This window comes from Notolepis coatsorum (genome assembly GCF_963971535.1).
Source record: "Notolepis coatsorum genome assembly, chromosome: 8".
NCBI lineage: Eukaryota > Metazoa > Chordata > Actinopteri > Aulopiformes > Paralepididae > Notolepis > Notolepis coatsorum.
In genome coordinates, this window is record NC_140172.1 from 95867186 (window position 1) to 95892730 (window position 25545).

The window sequence follows — 25545 nt, forward strand, 5'->3', positions numbered from 1 at the left end:
GTTTCTTTAAAAAAGAAATTCCTAGAAACGGCCATTGTCTTATTTTCGGGGGCGAGACTAAATGTCGCCATACAACAGATTACGTCTAACGAGTACATTTCTTTCTCTCTGCACCTTCCTCTCCCTCTCACACACGCCTGCAGTAATGGGTCACTGGGTGCAAAAAAAAACACATGCGCATACACACCTGACAGATCATTTTGGAAACCCACGCTCTGCGTAATACCTACTTTTCGGTATCCCACTTATAGGGCATGGGATAGCCCCCATGACACTGCCATATTACATTTTTTCCCATTTTGCAATAAAAAAAATGGAATGCCTTGGTAAATCTCTCATTTCTCCACAAAGCACATTTTGGCCTCCTTAATTGTTGGTCCAATCATAACCAAATTTGGCCAGGAGAATTATGGACAAACCAATTCAACGGTTGTTAATGTTGACAGATTTTCGATAGCTTCTTTAATTTAGCTAATACTCAGTGTCTCCCACCTACCCCTCCTACCCAACCCCCCCCACCCACCCAACCACCACCAATGTACAGTCCCCCCCCCCCCCCCCCACACACCCACCCAACCCCACCCATCTTTCACCATTCACAATAATGTGAATTAATAGATCATGCATATGCCAGCAAAGTAAAGTATGAATGAGCAGTAGGAGGAGCTTTTATTTTCCCCGCCAGACAGAATTTCTGGAAGATTATTTTTCCAGACTTTAATCCTTTTCCCCTCTTTAAAACCTGGCAATAACAACTCTGTACCCTAGTTATTCCAGCTATCTCAAAGTTGCTTATAACTTTAGAGAATTGAAATATAACGTGTGTATAACAATCCCACCCCCTTAAATTAAGTGACTTTTTCAGTCAGGCCCCCCTTGGGTAATTGGAAACATTTAGTATGCCTGTCATTTAATTACATTAAATGTCTCTCGTTTTCTCTGTCCACAGGCAGCTTCCTGCACAAGAGCGCCAAGCTGTTCTTCCGCCGACGGCACCAGCGCAAGGACCCGGGGATGAGCCAGTCTCACAACGACTTGGTTTACCTCGAGCCACCAGCGACGGTCGACCGGGCCAGCCGAACAGCCACGCTCAGCCGCATGCTCAACCGCAAGCTGCTTCCTAAGAATAAGAGCAAAGCAAACGGCTCCACCTCCTCAGGAGAGCCACATGCGTGACCCGACTAAGGCTGAGACCACTTATCGATTTATAACTGCGTGAAATCGATAAGTGTCGTCACTTATAGATTTGTTTGCATGTGTAAAAGAATAAAAGGATTAAAATACCTTTTTCTTAAAAAAAGAAAAAAAACGTATTTAATGTTAGTTCGTGTGTGTGTCGTGGGCCAACTACAGCATCGCAAAAACTACAGTGAGTGCACATGACACACACACACGAACTAACGTTAAATATATATTTTTTTTCTTTTTTAAGAAATATTTGATATTTATAATTTGTCCCGATTTATCTATTCTTCCAAATGACATATTGTCTCAGCCTTAGAGCCGACCCTGCTTTGGCTCCTCGCACAACCCTGAAGACCATCACCTACTCCACTTTGCACTGGGAGAGACGACCCCTCTGTGCCCAACCCACTTACCGGGTCACCTCTATTATGAATAGGAAGACTGTGCAGTTGGAAAATGTACTTCTTTATCCCCCTTTTGTTCCTGCTCATTTGCTATAACTTTTTGAGAGAACCATGGGAGGCCACGTGTGGGTGACTCTATCCTTCATTTCTTTACATTCATGGCATTTCAGAGGATTTTATTTTGAATTGTCTCCTTTCGTTTGACTTTATGCAACATTACTAAATATTTTCTCTGGCCTTGCAAACCACAGAAAGAACATTGGACAGTCGCCCCATACTGCTCTTTAACACTGAGGGTAAGGTAATCCATTTCTGAGGGTGTTCTATGGTGGCCCAAAAAGGACCAAAGATTGGAAAAGTGGTGTTTGGTATGATTTGCACATTTTTCAGATAATTTGTCTGTTAAACATGAGCTTCTTTTTACAGTGCAATGATGAGAGCTACTCTTACGAGACTCCGACGATAAGGTTTTAACTAGTATCCGGCCTCTGCAGTTATGATTCCTGTTTGAGTAATTGACAAAGGGAGACCGTCTTTTCACACAGGCTCTGTAAAGTGGGAGATTATTTTAAGAACAGTATATTGACTGGAGAAATGTCATATCAAGCATTTAATTTGAATTATTTCAAATTAGCAACACTATACACTAATTAATTACCAGTAGCACAGAGAAAAACGAGCTCCAAGCTTCTAGCAAATGTAATATCTAAACTAGATATTAGAAGTGATTACTCAAACGGATATCCAGAAAATGTTTGCCTAATGTCTAATCTACATATCTGAACATATCTGATCACTCATTTGTGATTGACATCTACATCTAAATCCATCAGCATGTCTATTTCCCAAAGTAAAATCTCCCATATAGAAAACAAACACCATTCCAAAACATTGCAGTGATGTGGTGGATAACACAACAATTTTAATATATATATATAATACTGACTTCTCATTGAATTATTATTTGTTGTTATTTTATTTGCTGTGTTTTCAAATGATATGCAATTTCCACTCAGCTTCCTAAATATGAATCCTCTACACTACTGTTATCAATGAGGTTGTTATTGTGGAAAAGGGAAAGTCAAAAGAACCAATCTTGAATGAGGGACTGTGACACTACCCCAAGCCATACTTGTTGAGGTGTTGACTAATGAACTGTTAAATTACATTAAGGTTGCTTCACGTATGCATTTCCATCAAATTGAGTTCTCATTCTATTTTAATGTTTGACTGTTTTTAAAAACATGTATTGTACCTTTTCAATACCTGAACAAAAAGTGTGAAAATCTTTTGGGGGCTATTGAATGGTTTGATTTATTTTATTTAAATTTCTTTTTTACCCAGCTAATGATTGTATTATTATTTTTGTAAACGGCTTGTTGAAAAGGTGTTTTTGAATATTGGTTCCTTCATGTTAACTACTGTTTTCTTTTAATGGATTAAACCTACTTGGTGAGTTCAGCTATAGCCTTGTTGGGTGAGGCCGCACACTGACGGATGAAAACGGACAGCTACCCTGCGGTCCTTTGATGTGGGTTGTTATCTCTGGGGAAAGGCTAAGTTTTAGACTTGGACCAACTGTGTGGCTCCATGTCTTGATTTGTGGTCACCAGGCGAAGGGGATCTCACTCACCGTCAGACTTGTGTTTTGGACTGTGGAATGTGACGAGCCACGAGAGGCCCAGCCCTGCACTCTCACCTGCTCTCTCTCAACTCTACAAGTAGCCTCTCTGCACATGCATATCCAAGAAATTTTAGTTATTGCGTTGAGCTAATAATTACATTGGGCTTGCATGCCATTCGTGTTGATATACTATGCAGATACAGTGCTGGTTGTATTTGAACTGTGGTGGGACAAATATTTACAGAACAGGGATATGATTTTCAGGTTTTTCTTTGTTTCTTTTGTGGTGCGTGAGGGAGTGTTGTAAGAGTTCTGCTATCTCCCCACCCTGCATGCTTTCATTGCCATTTTCCTCGGCAGGTTGAAGAACATAATATATTCCATTATAAAGAAACCAACCAGTCTGCCACAAACGCCTTTTAAACCTCTTGAGGAGGACAATGACACATTGGTGGTTTAAACATGCAGACTTAGCCCTTATACGTGGCGGTCTGCAAGTATTCATCTATTATGCATTAAGTAAGTAGTAGGCCTGTTGGTGAGTAATAAACTGCTTCCTGATGTTTTATTGGCATCTACTCGGTGCACAGAACCTGAATGCCTGCTGCAGAACGTCGGTCTCTACCATGCAGGGATTACCAATTAACATATCAGGTTATTTCATCTTCTCCAGCAATAAATATTGACTGAAAATGTACTGCGTTTTTACCCTTTTAATTTATTGGCTTGGCTATAAAAAAAATGATATATAAATATATTGATTGATTGATTGATTGAAAAGTTTATTAACAGATTGCAGAATGGGTACAGTACAGCTCAATACATACAATTGTAAAGGGGAAGCAGACCCGAGAAAGACTTTCGTCTTGTTTACATCAGGCTCCCCCATTTTCAATTCATCATAACATATATGACACACGACATACAGATAGACAGTACTGCTACATCTATACATTTATGACATACCAGATTTGCAAATACAGTACTGTTTGTGATACAAAAAGTGTCCAGAAAAAGAGTATATACATTTGACGTAGAAACTGTACATTGGAGGAGGTTGGGGGGGGGGGCTGTACATTGGAGGTGGGTGGGGGACACTGTACATTGGAATACTGACAGCCATACTTGGTAATTTACTGTACAACTGGGTTAGGACATTTGTAGGGGCCAGTTTCGAATTGTAGTCTCCCGTAGGTGTTCATACATACAGTGCTGAAATTCAAAGTTAAGTGCAAAATTATTGTGCACCTTTGATCGATTGAAAGTTATCTACCCAAAGCTGTAAAGGAATGTGAATCACTACCCACCTTCAAAAACACTAACCCAGTTGTACAGTAAATGACCAAGTATGGCTTTGTCAGTATTCCAATGTACAGTGTCCCCTACCCAACCCCCCACCTCCAAATGTACAGCCCCCCACCCAACCTCCTCCAATGTACAGTTTCTACGTCAAATGTATATACACTCTTTTTCTGGACACTTTTGTATCACAAACAGTACTGTATTTGCAAATCTGGTATGTCATAAATGTATAGATGTAGCAGTACTGTCTATCTGTATGTTGTGTATGTCATATATGTTATGATGAATTGAAAATGGGGGACCCTGATGTAAACAAGACGAAAGCCTTTCTCTGGTCTGCATCCCCTTAACAATTGTATGTATTGAGCTGTACTGTACTGTACCCATTCTGCAATCTGTTAATAAACTTTTCAATCAATCAATCATCTAAACCTTTAATAAGGATGTGTTTATTTCGGACTTTTGGTTCAATAGTCTGATATTTAAATGTACAATGACTTCCTGTGCTGATTTAAAATATAATGGTGACAGTGATGTGCTTTTGCAGAATAGTGGCTGGCTGTGGCGCTATAGTAGGCCTACTAAGGAACATGTACATTGAAGTCCCGGAAACGCTCTTATGCAGTCGTTGATTCTTGGAAACGTGGGTGGAAACCGGTTGAAAACAAGTCGAGCAGTTGTACAAGACTACAATCCCCACAATGCAATTCCTGCCGCTTGTTTCCGGTCCTGCGCCGTTTCTGGAGCGGATTGGAACCCGGAGTCAGGATTCGATAAATGTGTAGTCCTTTGGAAAAGAGGTAACATGTTTATCACAGATTTGTGCAGTTTTCCATGAAAATAATGACGCAGGTTTGTAGAAAATGTGCAGCTTGTCCTTACAGTTTACTCGGCTTCGCGCTGAGACGCCTCGTTCCCGGCGTGTTGACATTGAAGTGTGCTGGCTCCAGATGGGCTTTGCGTCTCCGTTCCATCCGCCATGCCGATTGTTCTTTGTTACAGACTGAAGAGGACGGAGCATTCTGAGATCGGAGTTAAAACCCGGCTAGAGTTTGGAATCCAGTGAAATCCTGGATCCCATCTCTACCCGGATCGTATACTGTTCATTCCTGGGTGTACCGGGAGCGTATGCCAAATAAACTAAAATACAAACGAGTTTCTTCATATTTATTTTTACAATCCGTGTCCTCTGCTGTAGTCAGTTCTGGTGCATGGAAGATAGCCAAGTGTCTTAGATTGAATGTGTGATGACCTGGAAGACCAATTTCACATTGAATGTAAAGATTCCATATGCTAAAATGTACATTTTCATAAATTATTTCTTTATGATTAGCTGTTTGATAGCAATGTTTTGCCCTCCTCCTATGATCTTCCATGTAATAATCTATTCACTGCATTTGTAGGTTTGCATAATGGCTGAGCAGACACCAGATGAGTTTATCTGTAAGTATGAATACAACTCCACAACTCTTGTGTGTCTGTAAGTAAGAGAGACACTGTGGTCTGACTGTGTGTTCCCTCTTATATCCCAGGGTGTGAGGACTGTGGCCAGTACCATGACTCGGAGTGTCCTGAACTGGGACCACTGGTGACCGTGCAGGACTCCTTCGTCCTCAGCAGAGCCCGGTGAGTGACCGGCTCTATCCAGTATAAATGAACAGCCTACCATCGGTGATGCTGGCCCCCAGTGGGAATCAAACCCCTAACCACTGCGTTGGAACCATGCTCTACCCCCACTGAGTGAAATGTATTTTGTCAGGGTTCCACTGCTGTCACATTCAATTTATACTTGTATGACGCCTGAAGCTGGGCATAGACGAGGAACAACCAATAACGGGGACATCCGTGCTCGGCAGAGACTGGAATAGCGATGTCACGTGTCTGGCTGCCAAGCTATTTGTCTTGTTATGGACAGTTTTGTCTCCCACGCTTTTTTACATTCCACATAACTATCATCTTTATAATTAGATGGCTTGTAGATGAAGGGTTCTGTCGTACACATGTTATTGTAGCCACATTCATAACCCATTTGGTCACATGAAAGCTGTCCACAGGCGGGAAGAGACATATTGATGTACGGCTATGCAGGTGGTAAAAGATGATCACAATATGTACAGTGTTCCACACGGCTTGTTAGGTTATTTGTGGTGGTGCCAAACTGGGACGGGCGATGTGTGGAGTAGTGGAAAGACAAGTGCATGCAAGACAAAGACATTATTAATGTCCTAGGAAATATATTTTTGTGGTTGGTGTTTTTGATACTGTGGTGGGCTCTATGGGGAACCGTGGATCATGGAAAACCTGGATTGGTCTTGAAATGGAAAAAAAGTGTTTAAAAGTTATGGAAAATATTAGGAAATGTCATGAAATGTTTATCTTGAATTCAACTTCAAAGAAAGGAAAGAAAGAAACTGGTAAATGGTGAGGGGGTGGCAGTGGCTCAGGAGGTAAAGCAGTCGTCCGCAGGTTCCCGGTTCGATTCCCCTCTCCTCCCGGGCAGCGTGTCGAAGTGTACTTGAGCAAAAGACACTTAACCCCTAACTGCTCCCGATGAGCAGGTTGGCACCTTGCATGGCTGCCTCTGCTGTCGGTGTGTGAATGTGAGTGAATGGGTCAAATGTGAGGAACAAATTGTAAAATGTCAGGCTTGGCAGCTGATAGATTGAGAAGGAATAAATTAATAACCCCCAAATAACAAATTTCCTGATTACTTACAGGTAGAATCTGTAATGACGTCATAACAGCGACCCCTAGGCAAAAGACCTTGCTTAGAGTTTAGTTGGGTTTACCCCCCCCCCCAATTCAATCAAATCAAATCAAATTTATTTGTAAGGCCCGACAACACACGTTAATGTCCCCATGGGCCGGACACGTCTTCTTTAAACAAGTCAAGAAGAAACATCACAATAAGTCAAGAACAAAACAAGAACACCATAAGGTCCAACACATTTAAAATAAATGCAAAATAAATGAATGCAACACTGAACACTCCCAGACATACCCCACGCGAAGGTAAGGAAAAACTCACTAAAACCTAGCAATAGAAAAAAATGCACCACAGGCAATGTGGAGGAGAGAAACCTTAGAAGGGCCATTCAAGGGGGGATCTCCCTTCTTAGATGTCGGTGATAGTAGTGTTGCAGACTAACAGTTGGTAAGCATGCACTCATGTGTGTAGTGAAACACAGATGAGTGCATGCAATAGCAACTGAACATTTTGAAAAATTTAAGATAAAGCTGATAGCGATAGCAACTGAACATTTTGAAAGATTAAAGATATAGTGGATCTATTTGAGGCACAGGGGCGGCGCAAAGAGGGTCGCATCCTCCCCGTCTTAATCACGGGACGTTCAACACTCCGACTCCGGTCATCACTCCGAGACAGCCGGAGACAGGGGGCGGCGCAGAGAGGGTCGCAACCTCCCCGTCATCATCGCGGGACATCCAGCACTCCGGTCATCACTACGAGACAGCCGGGGACAGGGAGACAGGAGGGCACGCAGAGAGGGTCGCATCCTCCCGGTCTTCATCATGGGACGTCCGACACTCCGGTCATCACTCCAGGACGGCCACTCACAGGGAGACGGGACAGGCGTTAGACAGCTCGCGTGATTGTGGTGGGCGGACATAGCAATAGATACAAGTGGTAAGCATATATGTGAATAGAATAGATATATGAAGTAAGCATATTATGTGAATAGAATAGAAGTACTTAACCCAGCAATGAAACCACGTTTCAGACGGTAAGAAGCTGATCCATGGCCTCGGTGGTGCACGTAGAACAGTCACTGCAATCTTGGCCAAGACCCAGAGACATCCACCACCTTGGTCAGCACTACGAGACAAGCACTCAGAGAGATGGGGGGGGGGGGTTAGAGAGTTCCCATGTTTGTAGTGGGCGGAGATGGAGCAATAAATACATGTAGTGAGCATATGCATACATGGTGACAGTAGAATCATAGTATATAAGAAAATTGTGAAATAGAGTAATAGATAGAACTACTGCAAGCGTATGGATACAGGATGAGATACAAGACAATAGCTCAGGGCCGTATGCCCCGGGCCCATGGGGGCAGGAGGAGTCACTCAGAAGGTTCAGCACTGCAGGCCAGACAGAAGGCGTTATGAAGCTGTTCCATGGGACCGGTTGAGACGGAGACTGCGGTTAAAAGGTTCTCCCATATCTGCAGAAAAGCAGACATGGGAGAAAATAGACATCCTAACTAAACTAGACAGATTAATCTAAAGGTCAGTCCCTGACCAGGTGAGATCAGGGTAGGTTGAAGGAGAGAGAGAAAATATGGGTCTTAACACATCCAGCGCCAAAAACGCTGAACAGCGTTTTTGAGATCAATATTTAATTTTTTCGCCATGGCATTCATAATTCATCCAGCCAACCCCCGATGCCCGGGACCCTAGATGTGACTGCAACGGCTCAATACCACCGCCTGGTGGATGGTCAGACGAGTTACACTCTCGCAAAAACCGGAAGTGCCATCGGTGCATCGAGGAAATTCCTCCGGCGCAGGTAGGGAGCGCGGTAGACAAAGGCTCTGTGGCTGGCGGATTTCTTTTTAACCCTAGGAATCGATAGAAGCCCCGCATTTTGTGAGCGCAGAGCATGAGCGGGCGAGTATCAGGAGATGAGATCGGATAAATAGAGCGGTGCAAGCCCATTAAAAATGTTGTAGGTGAGGAGTAGCACTTTAAAGTCAGATCGGCTTGAATAGGAAGCCAGTGTAGGGCGGACAAAACTGGTGTGATGTGATCAAATGTTCTAGTTTTAGTTAGTATCCGTGCAGCCGCATTTTGCACGAGTTGAAGATTTTTGATGCTTGAATTAGGTAGGCCTGAAAAAAGTGCATTACAGTAGTCTAGACGTGATGAGACAAAAGCATGAATTAGGGTTTCAGCATCAGCCAGAGTTAAAATGGGGTGAATTTTTGCGATATTACGAAGATGGAAGAAGGCAATTTTGGTGACATTTTTTATATGTGCATTAAATGAGAGGGAGGAATAAAAAATTACTGAGGTTTTTTATGGTGGAGCTCTGGGATACATGACAAGTATCAAAGTTGAGGGAGATGTCCTGAAACAGGCCTCTGTGGTTTGGGGGACCAACAATTAACATCTCAGTTTTATCTGCACTAAGGAGTAGAAAGTTTTGCGACATCCACTTTTTGACGGCAAGCAGGCAAGCCTCAAGATTTTGTAATTGGGAGGAATCATTCTGCTTAATAGGTATATATAATTGGGTGTCATCAGCGTAAAAATGAAAGTTTATGCCAAATTTGCATATGATATTGCCGAGGGGTAGCATGTAAATCGAAAATAGCAAAGGGCCCAGGACAGAGCCTTGTGGGACACCACATTGCACTGGGAGGGTCTCGGATGTTAAATCATTATAGACCACGCAGTGTGTTCTATCAGTTAAATAAGATTTAAACCAAGCAAGTGCGTGACCCCGAATGCCAATCATCGTGCAAAAGATGGGGGAGCCCTCTAAAAGAAACAATACTTTTTAAACTATACTACTAACAATACTCTTTAATCTATAGTACTAACAATACTTTTTAATCAATAGTACTAACAATACTCTTGAATCTATAGTACTAACAGTAACAATACTTTTTAATCCATAGTACTAACAATACTCTTTAAACTATAGTACTAACAATACTTTTGAATCCATAGTACTACTAACAATACTTTTTAATCTATAGTACTAACAATACTCTTTAATCTATAGTACTAACAATACGTTTTAATCCATAGTACTAACAATACGCTTTAATCTATAGTACTAACAATACCCTTTAATCTATAGTACTAACAATACTCTTTCATCTATAGTACTAACAATACCCTTTAATCTATAGTACTAACAATACTCTCATCTATAGTACTAACAATACTTTTTAATCCATAGTACTAACAATACTCTTTAATCTATAGTACTAACAATACTCTTTAATCTGTAGTACCAAGTAGACACTTGTGGATATTGTTGTGGAAGATTTTATTTAGCAAAGGCAGATGAGCTGTAGAAATTGAGATTGAGTCAAGCTATTTCAAAAGAAAATCGTTTATTTCTGTGATCACAGAAGTATACTCCAGTTTGAGACAAGACAATGTGACCTGTACAAGCGCCTGACCAGAAATGGAGGACGATCTCTGGGCAGACTTACAATTATACACAAGATTGATATGAACAAAAACAACAGGGGTTCATGGGGTTTGTCGTATCGGAAAGATAAGCTGTCGTGTGCCTCGTGCAGACATCTATCTTGTTGTTAGCGTTCAAATGTTGCATCTGGGCCTGAGTAGAATCTAACAGTGAGTGGATAGGTGATTTAAAATGGTTTTCAGGCAAAACAGGCCGCCTGTACACTAGTTGAAAAAATACGCTGACTGGTCAAGGCAAAACAGGCCGTCTGTACACTAGGTGAAATATGCTGACTGGTCAAGGCAAAACAGGCCGTCTGTACACTAGGTGAAATATGCTGACTGGTCAAGGCAAAACAGAGAATATGTAATAACAGAAACGCATGACATTTTCCATAACAATATAGTACTAACGGTTGACTTTGACAAAAGAGCCCCCCTCCCTCTCTCTCTCTCAAATGACTTGGTATACGTTGCACACCATAGACGTATATAAAGGCTAGATGACTCGCCCGCGCTGCTGGCCAATGGTGACCGACGTTGCCATCTTGCCACAGGCAGCACGCCCACTCATAACATGAATGTCTGGTGCATGTACTATTGAAATAACCATAGCTTGCTCAATTTTCAACCGATTTTCAAATGCTTTGGTTTGTTATAAACGTCAGAGATGTAGTTATCATACAGCATACTTATAATGGACGTTCATATGAAAAATATTTCAACATGTCCAAGCATCATATCATAGCCACGTTAATAACGTTTGTAATAAACCAAACCATTTGTAAATCGGTTGAAAATGTTGCAAGCTATGGTTATTTCAATAGTACATGCACCATAGACATTCATGTTATGAGTGGGCGTGCTGCCTGTGACAAGATGGCCACCGGTGAACTACGCTGGAGACTCTTTAAATTAGTATTAGCAACAGTAACAGTGTATTGCACTACTATTACTACTACTGTTAACTGTTAACTGTTACCCGTTATTGCACAAATTTATTGTTACCTGCTACCTGTTATTGCACAATTTTATTGCACAATTTTTTTTGTATTGGATTCTATTATATATTGTACCAATTGCACATTGTTGCGGGCAAGACCACCCGCATTTCATTGTATATCCGTATGCCGTGACAAATAAAACTCTTGACTTGACTTGACTCCGCCTTGCACCATCTAGTTATATATATCTATGTTGCACACTGACTACAACTCTGGTTCCATGTGTTTGTGTGATGGATCAGGTCCTCCCTGCCCGGCAGCCTGGAGATCAGACAGGTGGCAGACGGGGAGGAGGGGGTGTTCGTCCAGCGACGACTTGTCAAGAGGACAAGGTTTGGGCCATTTGAGGCGAAGAGGGTCTCCCACCTGGAGAAAGAAGGGCCATTTCCTCTGAAGGTATGGCCACAATACATCCTGATCAACACTTAAAGGGGTATTCCACCGGAATTGACTTTTCGGTTGTACTTGTGCCAAAGTAGATATTTTCTTAATATAATATATCATATAATATACGTTTAGTTGTTGAATGAGTTTTGAGTTATAAGCTCCCAATATAAGGAAAATGACAATGACATCATTGAATTGCACTGCCTCACATGGTTGAAAGAAAATTGTATGGACAGTCACGTTAACGTACCTATATTAACACAATGGCCGCCAACAACGAGTTTACTCATTATTGGGCGCCAATCGAATAACGCCAATAACGAGTTTACTCGCTTTTGGGATCGTTATTTCGTTTATTCGCTATATCTATTCATAATTCATAGCTGCAGCCTCTGCAGACCCTTCAGAGCCTGTCTGAGCTGGCAGACGGTCAACACCGCCCTCTACTGCCAGGCGGAGCTATTGCATCTCATTGAAAATGAGCTGGTGTGTTTTAGGAGGCGATCTGAGCCGGGCGGTGGGGTTTAAATATTCAGGCGAGCCTGTTCTATACAACGATGGCATTGAACAGTAACTCCGCCCGCCCGTCATTGTGAAACGGTCGGTAGTGTGGTGCGGACCTCCACAAGCATTATTTGGAATTGCGATCAGATATTTGGATTATCTCTTTTGCATTACATCAGATACAAAGTAAGAACATGATATATGAATTTGATTGTTGATCTGACATTTATTTCTACCGCGATCACAGCTATCTGTGTGAACCGTGTATGGCTGTTTACCGTTGACTGCGGTGGGGGGGGGGGCGAGCGCCCCGCTATGACGGTCATTTCATGTATGGACGAGGAGACATACTAATGATAATCTAACGTTGATTTCAGGATGATTAGATAATCAGCCAAAAAATTACAACGTGATGACTGGATTACAGTAAAATGCCTTTTCTCGCCTTTTTCCTGGAATTACTGAAAAACACCCAAACCATACTCTATTCAAAACGGTATAAAACTGAAATGTACGGATTAAAAAACAATCTGTCTCGGGCATGTTGACTAGAAGCAACTCACTGAGGGTCGACGGCGTTATTAGACCGATTGATATAATATAAGATATATTTTAAGCATTCGCAAATGTCACAGTCTAAAACTATATCCATTGAATAAAGACCTGGCGATGAATGGGGATCAGCGCCCCCTGCTGTGGTGGTCAATGTGTTAAACAGAATAAAATAAACATGTTGATGTTTAATTTAGGTACGGGAACATGACTGCAACTTGATGATTCAAGGAAATCACTTGAGCACTCATAACTTGAAATTACATTTTTTTAGAAATATCTCGGCACGTTTTAGGCAAATGTCTAAATGTATAGAATTACAACCTAAAAGTCAGTTTCTATGGAATACCCCTTTCAACGAATCCATCACTTATTTGATGTTTAGTGCAGCATCTATTCTCTGTATTCTTCTGACTCATTTCCTGTTGGTTTCTCCGTGGGTATAGATCTTCCAGAGAGATGGCATTGTGGTGTGTTTTGACTCCGCCAACGAGGATGATTGCAACTGGATGATGCTGGTGCGGCCGGCCACCGACCACAAACACCAGAACCTAACCGCTCACCAGCAGGATGACGAGCTGTACTTCAACACCTCACAGGTACCTAGGGATGGGTACCGAATCCGGTACGTCTACGGGTACCGACCGAATCACGTCGGTTCTAGACCTGCTGTCATGTGACATGTAGGGTATGTAGTTCTAGACCTGCTGTCATGTGACATGTAGGGTATGTAGTTCTAGACCTGCTGTCATGTGACATGTAGGGTATGTAGTTCTAGACCTGCTGTCATGTGACATGTAGGGTATGTAGTTCTATACCTGCTGTCTTCAGTGTCTTGTGACATGTAGGGTATGTAGTTCTATACCTGCTGTCTTGTGACATGTAGGGTATGTAGTTCTAGACCTGCTGTCATGTGACATGTAGGGTATGTAGTTCTAGACCTGCTGTCATGTGACATGTAGGGTATATAGTTCTAGACCTGCTGTCTTGTGACATGTAGGGTATGTAGTTCTAGACCTGCTGTCTTCAGTGTCTTGTGACATGTAGGGTATACACAGGTCACAACATGTTTACAGGAACGTTTTGGAGTTGTATTTGGAGTGTATTTCGTGACTGTAGGGCACTGTAGGGAACGTCAGGGTACAGGTCTGACCCACTTCCAGTGATGAAGCTAAGCTACGCTAACGGAGCGGCTGTTCCCTAAGCCTAATGCACGCACAGAGAAGAAAAGGGTATGTATCTTCTTGTCTAACTCCAGGGAAGATGGCAAATAAGCTAATTTCCCAAAATGTTGGCGTTTTCCTTTAACACTATGATCGCCGATGACGAGTTTAGACGTCATTCCTAGCCATGCTCATTCTGCCGAAGACGCCGTAACTTGTCTTTGATATCAATATTTCAAAAATCTGTGATCGAAATCATATTTCCCCTCCGGAGCCCTGAGATACACTGAAAAGCTCCACTCAACTCTCTAGCGGTTCAAGAGCGCCATCTGGTGGCCGATCGGCAGATCGCCAACCGGAAATGACTCTTTGAACCGGACATGCTCATCCATATGTTGTCCGGGCACTCGCTATCGTTAGAGAGACTCCGTCTTAACACAGTGAACATCGATCGGTGCAAATAACTCGAAAAAACAACATGATTTGGACATATATACTATTATACAACCTGGAAATGGATCGGGCATTTCTCCATCCCATAATAGAACAAATTCTGTTCCACGCTCATCTGCCAGCGGCGCGAGGAAGCTACGGTAAGATTCAGCGTTATATTCTAACGTATTCCATATAAACTGCTATGATGAACATATGACCCACCCTGGATGAATCATCTAACGCTGCCCACGGAATTATAAAAGACCTCTTTCTTCACTCCTACACAATGTGCTGCAAGCTGCTTAACCCTTTCACAACCACACTACAGAAGGTTAACCCTTTCACTACCACACACTACAGTCGGTTCTGTGTATTGCCAACGATAGGTTATGACTATAAGCAGGCAGCGCACCGAGGAAAACCAGGCAACAGGCTGTTAACCCTAGCCTGGAGACTGCGGACGAGACAGGCGCCAGAAAGGACAGCTGAACACAGCCGCCCCGGCGGAAGGGGCGTATGCTGGCGTTGTTGCATGACCAAGGCTCCATTTAAAAAAAAATCCACCCAGAGGGATCGAGGCAGAGAAGGCTGACACGATTGGCAGACGTCATGAACGTGCAGGGGCACCCTCAACCGGTTAACCCGGGAGTTGACACTGCAGCAACACACCAGAGAACCAACCACCCAGGCGTTACCCTATGCGGTGGTTGGTCCCATAACCCCTCAGGAAAAAACCCCAAAACACACCTGCGCTGTCGCAGCCCGTGTTCCAGTTTCCAACAGGGTTATCCCGGGCCTACGGGTCAACAAAAACATTACTTCGGACCGGGCCCGGTGATACGGGGAGCACAGGGTCCCCCAAGGAGGCCAAGACCACCCCAACAGGCCCCTCTTCGCCATGCGTAAGAGAAGAGCGTAAGAATGGAAAACCAGCCCCAGCACCCCGTACTTGGTATTCCCAGGAGGTCACCCAACCAAGTACTAACCAAGACCAACCTGCATGGCGGCCGAGATCCGACGAGATCGGGCGCGTACAGGTTGGCACGGCCGTAAGCCATTACGACAGAGTAGAATACAATGTACCCAACAAGGGTTCCATAGCGCTCAACCCTGTGACACCCGGACCGACCTAGCATTTTTCCCCCTGAAAAAACCCAAGTCCCTCAGGGTACCAGAACAGCAGATCTGCATCCCCGGCGGACAACGGGTCCAACTGATCCGGACCAGCGCGACCAGAACCAGTCCCGTGCCCTAACCACGCCGACATGCCAACTCCAGGAGAAGGGGCAGATATGCGTGTTGATCTTAAACATAAAAAGAAGGCGCCACTCAGACGTTCCGGTGCGAACCGCGCCCGGCAGCCCACCCCCAGGGCGTGAGACCCTTCCACATATGTTCAGATCCATTCCGTTATCATCCCCTGATATGAACGAGAACCCGTCGACAACCACACAGGGCGTCGGAAGAGGAAAAACCCCCATCCCAATTGCTCTATAAAAACGCTGTTTTAACCCCAAGCAATCAAGGCGCGCCAGTCAGTTACCTAATGTCCAACAGAACATCCTGAGCTAGCACTATGTGTGCGTTGGGCATATCCACATCAATAATAGGCTATTTAGACCATCTTATTGAATCCCCAAGACGCCCAGGGGAACGACAAGAGGGCGGGATGCAACCAACTCCATGAATGAATGAATGAAAACTTTAACCAACAGATTGCAGAAAGGGTACAACATAGTACGGCTCAATACACACAATCGGTAAGGGGCGGCAGACCTGAGAAAGACGTTAGTCTTGTTTCCATCAGGGGCCCCCATTTCCAATTCATATAGACACATCCAACTCTTTATAATAATAAAGAAGAAGCATCACCCGTATGAACCCAACTGCACAGCTGGGAGTAAAAAACCCGTTTTCACATGATTTTACATCCAGTCACTCTTTTTTAATCAGAGAGTAAAGACTAGACCCTCCCAGAAAACCTTCCCACACAAGTGGTAGTCATGAGAAAGACATGCCAACTGTGAGTCACGTGACCAACTGACTCAAGTTTACACATAAATCGAGCGCAGCAGACCCGTGAGCCCTACGCTCTAACTCGACACCTTAAGACACCGTAACTCATGGAAGGCGTCGCCATAGCAACACCGCTATGACGGGGGGAAATTCTGCCGGCTCCTCTTTGTAATAGGAGTTGGCAGGATAACCCCCCCCCCCCCGCCAAGACGTCTCACCGGCTCGGCCCTGACTGGCTCAGCAGAAGAGATAAAAATCTCCTAAACCAATCAAGTGGGAAGGAGGGGTTTATTCGACACCCCCTCACAAAAAACCCTTCGTTCCCTACACACAGAAAACAACCGTAGCCATTTTGAAAACCTCCGGTAGAATGCTAATGTATAGCGTAAGCTAATACAATGCCCGCTACCCACAAAATGTGAACAGGATTTACAACAAAAACAAGTCGCATGTGTGTGAATCCTACACCCGTTGACTATGTCGTACATAGCAAAAAACGCTGACCGAGAGTAACGGCTAGGCCGTGGAACGTGTGTGTACGAGTATTACTGCAACTAACACAGCATTGTGAGACACATATACTTAGTTCAAGCAATGGAATAACACCAGTTTCTACCTGCATGTGGAGCGTCAGGCTAATAAAACCGCCTATGACTGAGTGTATGTTGCAGACCTTGCTTAATCTCGTAACACAACACGACTCATCTCACAACGTAAAAGTGCAGATTCATATTTACACAACCCCACCATATGATTTGTTGAAGAAACACACAGTTTGTTTGGCCAAAAAACATAGTCCCCCTTATGTCGGGGAACTTTTTATTATCACACGTTTTTTTAAGGCACAAAATCATAGAGGGGCCGGGGAGGGTGTAAAGGAGAGGGGACACAGAGGGGAAAAGTCACTCTCAGCGGCGTCTGCCACCTCGCGCCGCTCGAGTCTTGCCACCCCGAGGAGCCCCGGAGGGACGGTAGGTTACTGTCTGCTGGTCTCGACGTTCCCTACCGTCTCCTCCGGTCGTGGATGGGCCGGCGGTAGCAGAAGCGCCGTCTCTTCTCCTGGCCTTCTTGGAGGGGCCAGCAGCGGCGGTAGAGGCAGTGGTAGGGACGACGGAGACAGCTCGACGTCGTGGAAGCCTTCTGACTCCACCGGCAAGGACGGGAGGCGGAAAATGGGGTTGGAGGATGGATCTCTCCTCTGCCATCTCTCTGCATGTTGAGGTCATCAACCGCAGGGCCTTCCCGAACAGACCAGCGTCGGAGAGGGCGGCCGTCAGAAGAGGGGCTCTCTTCCGTTCCGGCACACGGGCCTGCTCCAGCCAAAGATGACGCTGGCCCAGGGTGGCCAGGGCGCGCACTTTCCCCATGGCTATGGCCAGCACCTGGGAAAGGTGCAGGACAGCTCCTGCCGCCTGGGTGATCTGATCGCATTTTACCTCGTTCAGATCCGTGCCGCCCGTCATAATCCCTGATACAAATCTAGCCAGGTGGGCGATGTTAGACGCCGCAGCCAGCGATTGTGTACCAGCGATGAATGACTGGTCACCCCAATATGCCAATCGCCTAGCCGATCTACCCTGGAGGACCGGCTTGCATAAGGGTTCCCACACCATATCCGGACAGAGGAGAGCGGCCATCGGACTATCAAGCCGAGGCACGCCCTCCCCCATACCTTTGACTAACCCCGACACCCGCGTAACTGGTACGTAGGTGGGGGTTAGTCCCATGATGTTGACAACCGCCTGACCCTGACGAACATAGGCCCCCATTGAGGGGAAAAATGGGTAGACAACGTCCACCCCTCTCACTGGGCGACGCTGCCAGCGATGACCTATGAGATCATCAGGGACAGGTGCAGGCAATGGCAGCGGCAGCGGCACGCCGTTTGCGGCGGCGGCTACCGCCATGAGCTCGGGAAACAAAGCCTGCAGTTCCCCCTGCGGACCTTCCTCCACCGAACCCGCATCCCTCACATGCAGCAGGCTGCAACTGGTCAAGGAGCCACAGTCTGATGTGGCCGATAGTAGGGCATCCTGCTGATGAGGCCAAGGTGGTTCCTCGACATCTTCGAACAGGGAGTCCCACGGAGCCATTTCTCCCCCCTCCGGTGTTTCCTGGATAGGAGGGATACTCTCCTCCACGGGACCATCATACAAGAATCCGTCCGCCTCTTCCATGAAGTCCTCAGTTTCCATTGGAAATCCAGAGCCGGACGCATCCTCGCTGGTCTCCAGCAGTTCCCCAAAACCAGGCCGTTCGCGCCTGCATGCTACCATCTTGCGACGTGAACGGGCAGACGCGAAAAGTTTGCGTCGCAAATCCTCCGGCTCCAGGACAACCCCCCATTCACCAACGGACGATTCCCTGGAACCAGAGGAACCAGAGTCGAGATCAGGCCATCGCCGGAGCGACGGCACCGACTCCTCGGCTCTTCGGAGAGGCAAACTATCCATCGGCTGTCTCCTGGGCTGGGTCGGCAACCACGAAAGTGGCAACAGCCCAGCACCAGAACGCACGACGGAGGCGGGAATGGAGAACCGCTGGTGAAGAGTAGGTCTAGCGGGTCTACTCTCCGAAGAATACATTATGACCCAAACTTTTTCTTTACAACAGATATGAGAGAAGAAAAAATTAAGCACAATGTAGACTTGTCACAACTCTTTTCAACTAATCAACACGTCAAGTGGGGTACTACCGAGGCACTTCCTTGTGGTGAAAGCGAGAAGGAGAGCAGGTGACCACACACCTGCTTATGAAGGTAAGCTGATGAGGGGTGTGGTCAGACTAATACTGGTATTAAAGGTACATTTGTGGAATTTATTCAGTGCGCGTGCACGTACGCGAGGGAGTGCATGAGTGATGCCAAGCGGATCCCCTAATGAAACAGAACTGTCGTGTGGCAGTGAGAGGGTTAACCTTCTGTATTGTCGCAGTGAAAGGGTTAACTATTTGTCGTGTGGCAGTGAGAGGGTTAACCTTCTGTATTGTCGCAGTGAAAGGGTTGACCCTTTGGTAGTGTGCTAGTGAAATGGTCGAGCTTGACCTCCCTCTGTCCTCCAGGACGTGCTGCCCGGGGCCGAGCTGAGGGTCTGGTACGGGGCCTTCTACGCTAAGAAGATGGAGAGGCCCATGCTGAAGCCACCAGTCCAACCACCACCAGCAGCAGCAGGTGGGCATTCCCGACCTAGTATTATGGTAGTTTGTTTGGTGTTTTTACTGTGGTACTACTGGCCATTGGATGAATAATGTTGTCATGGTACCGCCGCTCGCCATGTTTTCATTTAGTTCCTAATAACACGGTAATACAACTAGTAGCACTAAAGAATTATGTCAAAGACACTCACGGTCAAAATGTATTAACAAAAGGGAAAAGTGAACCATGAGTCAATGCAAAAAAACTAAAGATTTATTAGGGAACTTTACAGGCTTAGAGTCCCAACAAACACAGAAGGCACAAAACTCTCTTGGAGATGATCGAATAATAATCTAATTTAAACCATGACAAAAAAAAATCTACATTGTGTAACTCCTTTCTCACTACCATGATATGTGACCAAAACATTTTTGTGAGGTAGTTCCCATGACCCTAACATTTAAAACACAGCCACTTATTTGTCTTCTATATCCTGTTTACTGTTCGAGAGCAAACACATTGTTCCCATGGGGAGAAAGAAATCATAGGGGCCACCAACTCATTTGCTCCCAGGGTTAGGGGGAAAGCCTGTATCATAGTGAGGGTATGTCACCTAGTGGCAGAGCTGCAATGTTGCATGTTTAAGAGATGAGTCATTGTTTTGGTCTGCGGTTAACCAGGCAGACAACTCACTACACAGTGGCTGAAAGTAGGAGTCTGGCGTCACTTTAGTTTCCCGCACGGTCCACCCGTATAATTTATCATTGGGAAAGTGTATTATCGGCTATTGTAATATTTTTGCCTCATGAACATTGGCAAGCTTTCCATTTTTGCACAAAATGAGTTCCCTTCTATCACTAACATTATTGTTTGAGCATTTTTGGTTGAAATAAAGTTTGTTGTATAACGTTTTTAATTTGTCGTTAAAAAAGAACTACACTTGCCAGTGCTGTCGCCTAATACAGCCAGGAGTCTACGCTGTGGTGACGTCAGTCAGCAGCGCCAAAGTGAGTGTAGTTCCTCAGTGAATGAAAACATAAACGTTATTATTTAGCTACTTTCACGATTAATTGTGAATTTTTTCATGTTGAGCTATAGATTGTGGATGAATACACACAGAAAGGTACACCATGCCAATGTTCATGCTTTATTTGTTTTAAACAAGACGATTTAGAAATGGGTCCATTGGAAATACATGGCAATTTCAAGGAGGGTGGACCGTGTGGGAAACACCAATGACGTAACCACTACACCTCCCTATAGGCGCAGCATTGAGCCCATATCCAACAGGTGAAAGTAAGCCGGTACCATCCATCACATTTTAATAGGATTAGAAGTGGACTCTGTATCGTCAAAAGATGCTCGGCAACCAACTCTAAATAAAAGCATGATGCCTTTATGTATTTTGCATCGTTTACAAAAGGCCCTTTTCAACCATGGGAAGTCGACTACCACCCCGAATGCAAAGAAATATATAAACTGTTTGGGGGATCATTCCATTTGGGCTGTGGGGGGTGCTTAATGTCTGAAGGAGTTGACTGAAGGCGTCTTGTCCTGCAAAAGCATGCAATTGGTCCACTGATGGACACATCTTGATATTTGTCTAGTGTGTGAAATCCTCTTTCAGTGCCTCTGTGCCCGTTTTCTTAGGCAGTTAGCCTCGCTGGTATTCGCACCATTAGCGTTAGCCACGCTTCTAGACCTCTTTGCTTTTGGAAAGAATGATAAATATATTTTTTAAATCTACTAAGAGGTTGGCAGTCGACCAATGCTCCTTTCGATCGATTAGTCGACTATCCGACTAGTCGAGGTCAGCCCTACTGGAATGCCTAGACATTTTCCAAACACCAGCTGACCTTTGACCTAATCTTTGTGGGTCTTTACACCGTGGTGCAAATGCAGACAACGGTGAGCTGAAGGAACATTAAAGTTCAATGAAAAGTCCCAAATGTTCCAGGTAATTTCGGGTTGAAACTGAACTAGAATGATCACAGAGTCTAGTTATTTTAAATACTATAGTTTGTCCCGAGGCAGTAGCCCACCAGCCACAGATCCTACCTGGGGTTTGAGCGACTATATATCAAGCCTTTTGACTCGACTCTGATCTCTCCCCAGATATGTCTCCATCCTCCACCAAACCAGAAGCCTTCGGGAAGGCTGGAGCTCCTTTACTCCTAGTGGTAGAAGAGAATAATGCAGGTAAGCTCACTCACAAATATTCTCCAAAATATGTAAACCGCATTGTACACAAGGTCCTTGAAGTGCTTAAAGTGATTGATAAAAAAAAAAGAAAAAATGTCTAGGCCTGGAATTCCTTGAAAACAGCCAATTTCTTATCTAAAGTGTAACTAATTGTCGGAGATTGGTTTTAAGCCATAAATATTGGATCAGATTTTCTTTTCAATAGAAAACTTTAAAAGTGAATTGTATCCTTTTAAATGCCCATTTAAAATGGAAAATAGTGCTTAGAAAAGTACTTGAAAGTCCTTGAATTTCATTTGCAATGTCTGGGAACGCTGTGTGGAGTAGAGGTGGGGTTCAGGCTTTGTGGTCACACTGCAGTTTAATTTCTGATGGATACACCCCCCTCCCTGGAATAATAGTATAATTTCTCTCTCCTCGCAGGCGACCTGTTGAGTCACCTTCAGGAGGTAAAGACTGTCACCCCGCTCTCAGTGGACCAGCTTCTGTCCCAGGAGTCTGGACTGGCGGCCCCTGATGATGATGATGACGACGTCACTCCCGGTCCTGTGCCCCGCCGCACTGCCAAGCCGCCACCCAAGAGGTTGCATGGACGAGGAAGGAGGGCCAAGGGACGCAGGTGTGGTGCTGTTTTGAGGAAAAACAGAGGTGAGAGTTGTAGCATGGCATGGGTTTGGTTGCTGTTCAGAAGACCTGGGTCAAAATTGTTTTAAAAAGACATTCTTCGTGTTTGGAGTGGCAGATTGGTGGGTGGGTGTGTCATATAGGATAACCTATTGGTGGGGGGGGGGTCATATAGATGTGTCATATAGGATAACGTATATTTGTTTCATATAGGATAACCTATTGGTGGGGGGGGGTCATATAGATGTGTCATATAGGATAACGTATATTTGTTTCATATAGGATAACATATTGGTGGGGGGGGGGGGGGGTCATATAGATGTGTCATATAGGATAATGTATATTTGTGTCATATAGGATAACATATTGGTGGGTGGGTGTGTCATATAGGATAACATTGGTGGGTGGGTGTGTCATATCGGATAAGGTATATTTGTGTCATATAGGATAATATATTGGTGGGTAGGTGAAGATAATGAACATGCATCCATCAATTCTCTGTGGCCCCAATGGGAATCAAACGACACAAGCTCTGGTGAGCGGAGGGACCAGTGACACATATTTAAAGGGGAACTATTTTACTATTTCTTTCACTATTTGGGCACTTTTACACAATTCCTGTGAGTCTATGGAACACCTCTGTAATATATATATTTTTTTTATTCATTGTTTTGTATTTCTAATCAAGTCCTCAAAAACAGCATTTTTCTACCTCAAGATCTCGAGCTGTTTTGAGCCTGGGCTCCTAAACCACTGCGGGTCGTCGTCTTCCCCTGAACATTAACATGCAGCAGTGACTATATGACATCACATATAGGCACATTTTCAAACGACTCAGTTCAGTGAGGGTGAATATTGTGAGAGGAGAATTGGAAGAATGCGCCAATATGAGAATTTTGAGACATAGATCATATTAATATAAGTTCACATAGCTAGGAAACAATGCTAAACACTCAAAAAGGCCATTTATAAGATTGTTCCCCTTTAATTGAATCTCCCTCCGTCCTCTCCCTCTGTCCTCTCCCTCTGTCCTCTACATCTGTCCTCTCCCTCTGTCCTCTCCCTCTGTCCTCTCCCTCTGTCCTCTCCCTCTGTCCTCTCCCTCCGTCCTCTCCCTCTGTCCTCTCCCTCCGTCCTCTCCCTCCATCCTCTCCCTCCATCCTCTCCCTCCGTCCTCTCCCTCCATCCTCTCCCTCTGTCCTCTCCCTCTGTCCTCTCCCTCTGTCCTCTCCATCTGTCCTCTCCATCTGTCCTCTCCCTCTGTCCTCTCCTTCCGTCCTCCCTCTGTCCTCTCCCTCCGTCCTCTCCCTCCGTCCTCTCCCTCCGTCCTCTCCCTCCATCCTCTCCCTCCGTCCTCTCCCTCCGTCCTCTCCCTCTGTCCTCTCCCTCGGTCCTCTCCCTCCGTCCTCTCCCTCGGTCCTCTCCCTCGGTCCTCTCCCTCTGTCCTCTCCCTCGGTCCTCTCCCTCCGTCCTCTCCCTCCATCCTCTCCCTCCGTCCTCTCCCTCCGTCCTCTCCCTCCGTCCTCTCCCTCCGTCCTCTCCCTCGGTCCTCTCCCTCGGTCCTCTCCCTCTGTCCTCTCCCTCGGTCCTCTCCCTCCGTCCTCTCCCTCCATCCTCTCCCTCCGTCCTCTCCCTCCGTCCTCTCCCTCCGTCCTCTCCCTCGGTCCTCTCCCTCGGTCCTCTCCCTCTGTCCTCTCCCTCCGTCCTCTCCCTCCGTCCTCTCCCTCCATCCTCTCCCTCCGTCCTCTCCCTCCGTCCTCTCCCTCCGTCCTCTCCCTCCATCCTCTCCCTCCGTCCTCTCCCTCCGTCCTCTCCCTCTGTCCTCTCCCTCGGTCCTCTCCCTCCGTCCTCTCCCTCGGTCCTCTCCCTCGGTCCTCTCCCTCTGTCCTCTCCCTCTAGACGCTAAGCCCTCCCCGGGTGAAGGAGAGACCCACCACGGGAGCAGCAGTCTGGGTCCTGCTGACACCACTGCTGTGAAGAGGCCCAGGTCCAGGGAGCAGAAGAGGGTTTACCGCTGTGGCCTCTGCAACAAGGTGTTCCAGAACAGCAGCAACCTCAACAGACACGTCCGGTCGCATGGTGAGCGTTAGTGTTTCTAAGGCTAATCCTCTTCTGTTGATTAGTTAACTAACACCGTTAGGGGGGGGGGGGGGGGGGGGGGGGTATTTTTTGGCAAAAAAGTCAAGGCCTGGAATTCTTTGAAAACAGCCAATTTTTTAACAAGGTGCTTAAAAAGTAATTGAAATTCAAATCAACCATTTGCATTGAATGTTTTGTTCATCCATGATCAAATTGTTCTGAATCAAGAAATAGTTATAGTTTTTATTCTGTTTTAATAAAATCTGACGAGTCGCTGTCTCGTGCGCTCCAACTGCTTTTCCTCATTTATTCGCGTGTGATGCTCTAGTTGGTGAGCAGGCCAAGAAGATGCTTAAAAAAAACAGTATTTAAAAGTGAATTGTATTCTTCGAGTGACATCCTTGAAACTTATAAATAGTGCTTGGAAAAGTACTTAAAAGTCCTTTAATTTCATTTTGCAATGTCTGTGGGAACCCTGGTGGGGGGGGGGGGGGGCTGCTTCTTGGAATGATTTCTCATACAATAGTACTCAACGATATGCTTTGGTATTTTATACGCATTACATTTAAAATGGCCCTTCTTCTTGGGGAGCTCCAGTAGCTCACCGCGTATCTCGGCGCTATTTCGGCGTCGGGGACAACCGTGCGCGTCACGGATCTGGGGTACACGAGTTCGACTCCCGGACTCGCCGTATTTTCTCAGAGTGTCTTCCCCTGATCTATATCCCATTCAACCTGTTTCTGTCGGTCATGCTTGACCAGAAAAA

The 25545-nt window shown here is 45.3% G+C and overlaps 2 protein-coding genes across 6 annotated transcripts in view; both read left to right on the forward strand.

Moving 5' to 3' along the window:
- Nucleotides 1-3050, forward strand: part of c2cd2 (C2 calcium dependent domain containing 2) — a 73234-nt gene extending 70184 nt beyond the window's left edge. For both annotated transcript variants that reach the window (XM_084320776.1, XM_084320777.1), the window contains exon 13: nucleotides 950-3050. In XM_084320776.1, the coding sequence (XP_084176902.1) occupies nucleotides 950-1176 (227 nt within the window). In that variant the 3' untranslated portion in view covers nucleotides 1177-3050. The remainder of the gene's footprint in view (nucleotides 1-949) is intronic.
- A 2213-nt stretch (nucleotides 3051-5263) lies between these two features.
- prdm15 (PR domain containing 15) overlaps nucleotides 5264-25545 on the forward strand; it is a 75435-nt gene continuing 55153 nt past the window's right edge. For 2 of the 4 annotated variants that reach the window (XM_084320031.1, XM_084320032.1), the window contains exons 1-9: nucleotides 5737-5792; nucleotides 5919-5958; nucleotides 6048-6141; nucleotides 11927-12080; nucleotides 13574-13726; nucleotides 19802-19910; nucleotides 21990-22073; nucleotides 22500-22724; nucleotides 24600-24779. In XM_084320031.1, the coding sequence (XP_084176157.1) occupies nucleotides 5763-5792; nucleotides 5919-5958; nucleotides 6048-6141; nucleotides 11927-12080; nucleotides 13574-13726; nucleotides 19802-19910; nucleotides 21990-22073; nucleotides 22500-22724; nucleotides 24600-24779 (1069 nt within the window). In that variant the 5' untranslated portion in view covers nucleotides 5737-5762. Of the gene's footprint in view, nucleotides 5316-5736; nucleotides 5793-5918; nucleotides 5959-6047; nucleotides 6142-11926; nucleotides 12081-13573; nucleotides 13727-19801; nucleotides 19911-21989; nucleotides 22074-22499; nucleotides 22725-24599; nucleotides 24780-25545 lie in introns of those variants that run through there. The other 2 variants (XM_084320033.1, XM_084320034.1) reach the window with 2 other exon arrangements.